Source organism: Platalea leucorodia (genome assembly GCF_965183815.1).
Source record: "Platalea leucorodia genome assembly, chromosome: 7".
Lineage (NCBI taxonomy): Eukaryota > Metazoa > Chordata > Aves > Pelecaniformes > Threskiornithidae > Platalea > Platalea leucorodia.
Genome location: NC_138829.1, coordinates 12,932,426 through 12,937,961, shown reverse-complemented (window position 1 = coordinate 12,937,961; position 5,536 = coordinate 12,932,426). Strand labels below are relative to the sequence as shown.

Here is a 5,536-nt window from a genome sequence, read left to right as displayed (position 1 = left end):
GCAGAGGGGCAGGAATCTACCGAAAAAAAGCTGCTCTAGGGCCCTGGGCCATTGCCATACCTACATGGATCCCTCGGGCATAGCAGAGGGCAGGCACAAGCAGGCTGGCCCTCTGGCTCTGTGCTGCCCTCCTCACCCTGCAGCAATGGCACAGGGGGGTTGCAGGGCCCACTCCTGCCAGGGCCCGAACGGTTTTGGCCAAGGCAATGTGCATATTCCCACTCTCCTCTGCCTGACAACAAGCGCCTCGGCTCTCCAAGGGGAACAGAGACAACTTTGCAAGGAAACCAACTGTTATTTATGCATATTTCAAAATATATTTTGTTCAGCTGCGCATCCCTGCCAGCCTTATTTAGGGAAGTTTTAATAGTATCTGGCTTCTCTCTGGTCTTGTGTACAAGATGAGGAAGTTTTCATCTGTGCCTTTAAAAAAAGCCCGCATCCCTGCCAAGATGTATTAGGAGAGCTGTAGAAAAGGAGTCATCCTGTTCCAGGACCGCGACGTTTATGTAACAGGGAAACCCTAACGAGCAGATACTCCCCACCCCGCGCGCGCTCGCCCAAGGCACATGCCACTTCGGGGTTTTCAGTCGCTCGACTTGTGTTTGGATCGCATCTGCCACTGGTTTATTCAGATGTATTTACAAATATATTCTCCCACATACCCTCAATTTGTACATGCCGTAGAATCTTCTTATAAAATGCAGTGCGGACCTCACCTCACCACAAGGATCTTTAAATAAAATATATTGTAAAGTGCCAGATACAATTCTTTTAAAAAATACAGTTCTAATTAAAACAGATACTTGGCCACTGCATTAGCAGCTTCGTATACCGATACATTTTTAGCACAACAGTCTATTTCTGTCAGGTGAGCGAGAGGCTCTCGTACCACCCCTCTAGCTCTCCAGTTTCAAGTCCAAAGGCTTTAGAAAATGAGGCAGAGGCAGATCGTCCAGAGCCTCTGGGAAATGCTCAGGTGAAATGGTCCTGATCAAGACACGCATGGCTCCGACAAACAGCGACGGGGGAGCTAAGCCCAGCAGGCACTGGAACCTGTTCTCCCCCAGGAGGTCCTGCCACCGCTGCCGGTTGTCCAACAGTTGCTGTTTCATTGTGAACTGGAGGTCCTGAGGCACGAAGAAGAAGAGGCAGTCGAGGCAGAGGAGCTTGGCACGCATGTTAGCCGCCGGCGTGTGGGAAATCTGCTGCAGCAAGGTGTCGAGGGGGGTATTCCCGGCGCTGTCCTGCAAGCAGGGCGACGCGCCGTGCCCCAGCAGCAGGAGCAAGCACTCGGGTCGCACCAGTTCGCAGGCCACGTGCAAGGCCGTCTTGCCGCCCTCCACGCGGCTGCAGCCCCGGCGGTCCAGGTGGCCGGCTCTGTCGCTCGGCGGGAAGGCTTGGATGGCCTTGAGGATTCGGAAGAGGACGCGGACCCGGTTGTAGCGGACGGCCATGGCCAGGTGCGGGGCCGAGGACTGGCAGCAGCTGAAGCTTTGGCTGGGCACGGCCAGGGCGCTCTGGGGGAACTTAGTCAGCAGGTGCCGGGCGTAGGGCTGGTGGTCGTGCACCAGCGCGTAGAGCAGGGCCTCCGAGGGCGAGTACACGCTCACCTTGCCCCCGTCCTCCCAGTGGAAGACCTCCATGGTCCGCATGTCCTCCAGGAACCAGACGGGCAGCAGGTCCCTCACCGCCTGGTAGAAGGCGAAGGAGGATTTCTTGCACTGCTTCTGGGACTGGGCGCCGCGGCCGCCGACCCACCGGACGCTCCAGGGCATGGCGGGCGGCCGGGCTCCGCCGGGGGCTGCCTCCCACCCCGGCGCGCAGAGGCCGCATCGGCCCCGGACCTGCGGGAGCGGAAGAGCGTTCGGTACCGTGCGGCCGCGGCCCCCGGGGCTGCGCCCGCGGCCCCGCCGGCCTGCCCGCACCCCCCGCCTCCCCGCGGCGGCCCCGCTGCACCGGGCAACCCCCGCCCCCGGTGCGGGGACACCCGTACCCCGGCGCACTGCAGCTCCCTTCCCCCGGTGCACGGGAACTGGGTGCGCGGAAACCGCCTCTCCCCGGTGCACAGGACGCCCACATCCCCGTGAACGGGAACCACCCCCCCCGCCGCCGCCGCCGCCGCACCGGACCGACCTCCCCGCTCCGCCCCGCCCGGCGCTCACCTCTCCGCCGGCCCCGCGGTGCCGCTGCCGGTGGCCGCCGCAGCCGGGGCGGAGGGGCGGGGGGCGGGAGCGCGGCGCGGCGCCGCCGGGCCCTTTTATCCCCCCCCGCCGCGGGCGGTGAAGGTCGGTCAGGACCGGGGAACTGTCCAGCCGCTGCCGATTGGCGGCCGCCCCGGCTCCCCCGGGCGCCCATTGGCTGCGCCGGGAGGACGGGGCCCTGCACCATCGCCTGCGTCACGGGAGGCAAAGTTCCAAGAAACTTGGCTGCGGGCTCGGCGTCCCGGCGGGGCGGGGCGGGGACTGCGGGGGGCGGGGGGCCGAGGGTGCGGGGCCCGGGGGCCCGGGGGCCCGGCGTCCTGAAGGCGTGACGTCTGGGGGGTGTAGGGTCCCAGCGTCATGGGGTCCAGAGGGCATGGCGTCCTGGGGGTACGGAGCGCAGGGCACATGGGGTCCTGGGGGTATGGGGCGCAGAGAGCATAGGGTCCCGGGGGCGTGGGGTCCTGAGTCTGCGGGGTGCGGGGCGCGCAGGGGCCTGGGGGCATGGCGTCTCCCTGTGCCCCCCGGGCGCAGGAGGCTGCAGTGCCCCGGGCTCACGGGGTGCGGGCAGGCGGTGTCACACCTCCCTGCCTGCCCCGCCAGGGCCCAGCCTGGCCCACGCCACTTCTGGGCTCACCCACTCCCCACGGGTGACGCTGCCCTTCAGCCAGCGCCGGCTGTGGGTCCCGCATGTATGCGCACACGTGCTCGCTGCGAAACTCACGGCTCTCGCTTCGCTCCCGGATGGTGACATTTGCTGCAGCCCTTCCCACTGACAGTCACCCCTCAGGTTTTGGCTACAGGAGAGCAAGGAGATGGTCGTGGCGTGGGGTGACCCCGGCACTGCCGGCAGCCCTGCACCAGGGACTCCCTCCCTCCAGCGCCTGCAGTCCCTTGGCCCTAAAATGCGTGTGTACTGCTAACAGCCACGCACCGGTAAAGCAAGCGCTGTCATTACTGGGATCTGCTCTCTCATAAGGCCTCCTTACCGACAGCAAATCCTGGGATCCGCTCCATCCTTATCCCCCCCCAAGGTGGGTTCAGAGCATTTCTCTCTTTCGCACTGTGTGTGTAACCCCCAGCGTCTCCCCCGCTTGCAGCCGTCGCCTGTCAAGCAGTCGGGTGTGAGCAGGTTCTCCGCAGGTGGGTGATGCCGGTCGCTGTCAGGTTCATGGCCGACAGCTCTGGTTTCTCCATCCTCGGGGTTCCCCAGCCTTCCCCTGGCCAGTGCGGGAGCACAGCTTCTGCTGATTGCTGCTGGAACGGGCGACGCTTTCCACACGTCCCAGCATGGCATGCATGCGTGCACACCGGGGGGGATCGCCAGGCATCTGCTGAAATACCCGGCTTCCTCGCAGCCCTCTCTGCAAAGCTGCTCGGGGCGGCGGGGCGGGAGCCCGTGGCACGCTGCCAACCCTCCCCTTGACCCCGATGAGAACGAAGCTGGCAAGGAACAACCGCTTCCTTTGTCGTGCCTTTTCTGAACCGCCATTCAGCCAGGGAAACAATGCGTAAACTGTGCTCGCTTTGCTTTCTAACTTCTTCCCTGCCATGCGGTGCTCACACCAAAACCCGGGGGTCTGTGCGAGGGGATGCAGGCAGGTGGGCGAGCCGGGCAGGACGCTGCGCACCACTGTCACGCTCAGAAACTCCTGGTGACACATCCCAGGGAAGAGAAATCAGGGTAACGTGCGCTGAGCTGCTTTGCGGGAGAGAATTACGTCCAGCATTTGTCAGTGCGATTCGTCATCCGAGGATCCCCGTGGATCCACCGCAGCTCCTGGCGTCTTGGATGTCAGCCGCAGCACGGAAAATCCTCTTTCATCACTCGTGTCCAATTCCAGATGAAAACTCATTAAAGGCAGCCGCTTCCGCCACTCCCCGCTATTGCTGGGGCACTCGCCTTTCAGTCGCATCCTATTACTGCAGGCACAGGATAATTCATACCAAAGCGCAGGATCAAAAGAAATGGTTTAAAAATAGCTGATCCTATAGCCCTTCCTTTGTGTCGGGCGCAGCCTCACCTGCCCGTGCCTCGCCACCCGTCGCTGATGGCAGCAGCACCCGACGCATCTCTGCATGCCGCCTGCTCCGGGAGACGGCCCTGCCCGACCAAAAATCCCAAATCCTTTCCCTGCCTTCGCCGGGACGTTGCCATCGATTTGGATGTCCAGCGTGGTGACAAGCCAGGTTGCCCAGCCCTTTATACTCCTCTTCCACACATGTCTGGGTAAGCCAAGTGGTGTCGGAGCCCAAAGGCAAAAAATTGGCTTTTGCATAGGAAATGAATGTCTTTGGCGTGGAAGCAGGACTGTTTTTCTCACACCAAGCTCTCCTGCAGAGGTGGGGGGACCAGCTCAAAAAGCGGGTGCTTCGGGCCCCAGCACTGGCTTAAAAATAGGCCAGAGCGCGCTGAGTCCTCGCGGCCTCGCAGCCGAGGGGTAACCCCAGGCTGGCCCCTGTTTGCAAAGTGCATTTGTCACATACAGTCAAAGCAGGAGCCCGCCTGTAGGAGAGGCAGCCTGTTTGTGGGCTGCAGTGGAGAAAAAGTATTGCATTTGCCCCCAAAATTGTTTCTAGCATGCCCAGCACTAGTCACAAAACACAATATCCCAGAAGGGTTTTATTTTTACGATGACACATATTTTACACGCAGACCCATGGACGCAACTTGTTTGTTTGCAGTCCAGCCTGGTTTTAATCACTTTGAATTAAGTAACTGATCTTATTACTGATCCGACTATGAGAGGGCTTATCACAGGTTCCTTGGCACATGATGAAGATTACTCCGTCAGTGCAACCACGTCTGAGTAATGTGGCGTGTCCTCTTGGAGCTATTTTTTTCTTCACCCTCCTCCGGGACGTTGATCCTTTGGTTTCTCCAGCCAGTGACCAAGTAAAACCTGCTTAGCGCCACCGAAACCCAGCCACGTAAGAGGACAAAGGGAAGAGCTCTGCCGTTTCTTGTAGCAGACGTCATTTGTTTCCTGAGGTTTTCATTAAATTGAGGGCAGGATCGACTTAATGGACACGATTGTGGGTGTAATTAAAAGCAATATGAAAATAGGTAGTATCAGTGAGCACGTTAAACACAGTTAATGTTTAGCACTGGTTTTGAGCATGAGATAAAAGACGGGCAAATAGTGCATGGCTCATTTTTGAAAAGGGCTGAAAGATCTGGGTTTTACTCCAGCCCTTGCAAGGATTTTGTGTGCGGGTTTGACTCTGAACATTTACCAGTCTCCTCTCTCGAAAGCAGGCTTGGGACCAAAGGTCAGCAGAGTCCGGACAACAGCCCCTGACCCGTGGTGGGCTGTAGCAGCAGAGCTGCCAGC

The 5,536-nt window shown here is 60.3% G+C and overlaps 1 protein-coding gene across 2 annotated transcripts; it reads right to left on the bottom strand.

Annotated features, from left to right (window-relative positions):
• Window positions 1-730: 730 nt before the first annotated feature.
• ANKRD9 (ankyrin repeat domain 9) lies at window positions 731-2,267 on the bottom strand. Of its 2 annotated transcripts, none has more exons than XM_082317132.1 (2): window positions 2,166-2,267; window positions 731-1,847 (listed from the first exon to the last, which is right to left on the bottom strand). In XM_082317132.1, the coding sequence occupies exon 2, from the start codon at window positions 1,776-1,778 to the stop codon at window positions 900-902; it is 879 nt and encodes a 292-aa protein (XP_082173258.1). In that variant the 5' UTR covers window positions 1,779-1,847; window positions 2,166-2,267; the 3' UTR covers window positions 731-899. The 2 variants fall into 2 exon arrangements, with proteins under 2 accessions (XP_082173258.1, XP_082173259.1); XM_082317133.1 differs by having other exon boundaries at window positions 2,137-2,219.
• Window positions 2,268-5,536: the final 3,269 nt, after the last annotated feature.

Excerpts from the sequence above, each read along its gene's own strand:
- ANKRD9 (XM_082317132.1), bottom strand. The coding sequence starts at position 1,778 with ATGCCCTGGAGCGTCCGGTGGGTCGGCGGCCGCGGCGCCCAGTCCCAG.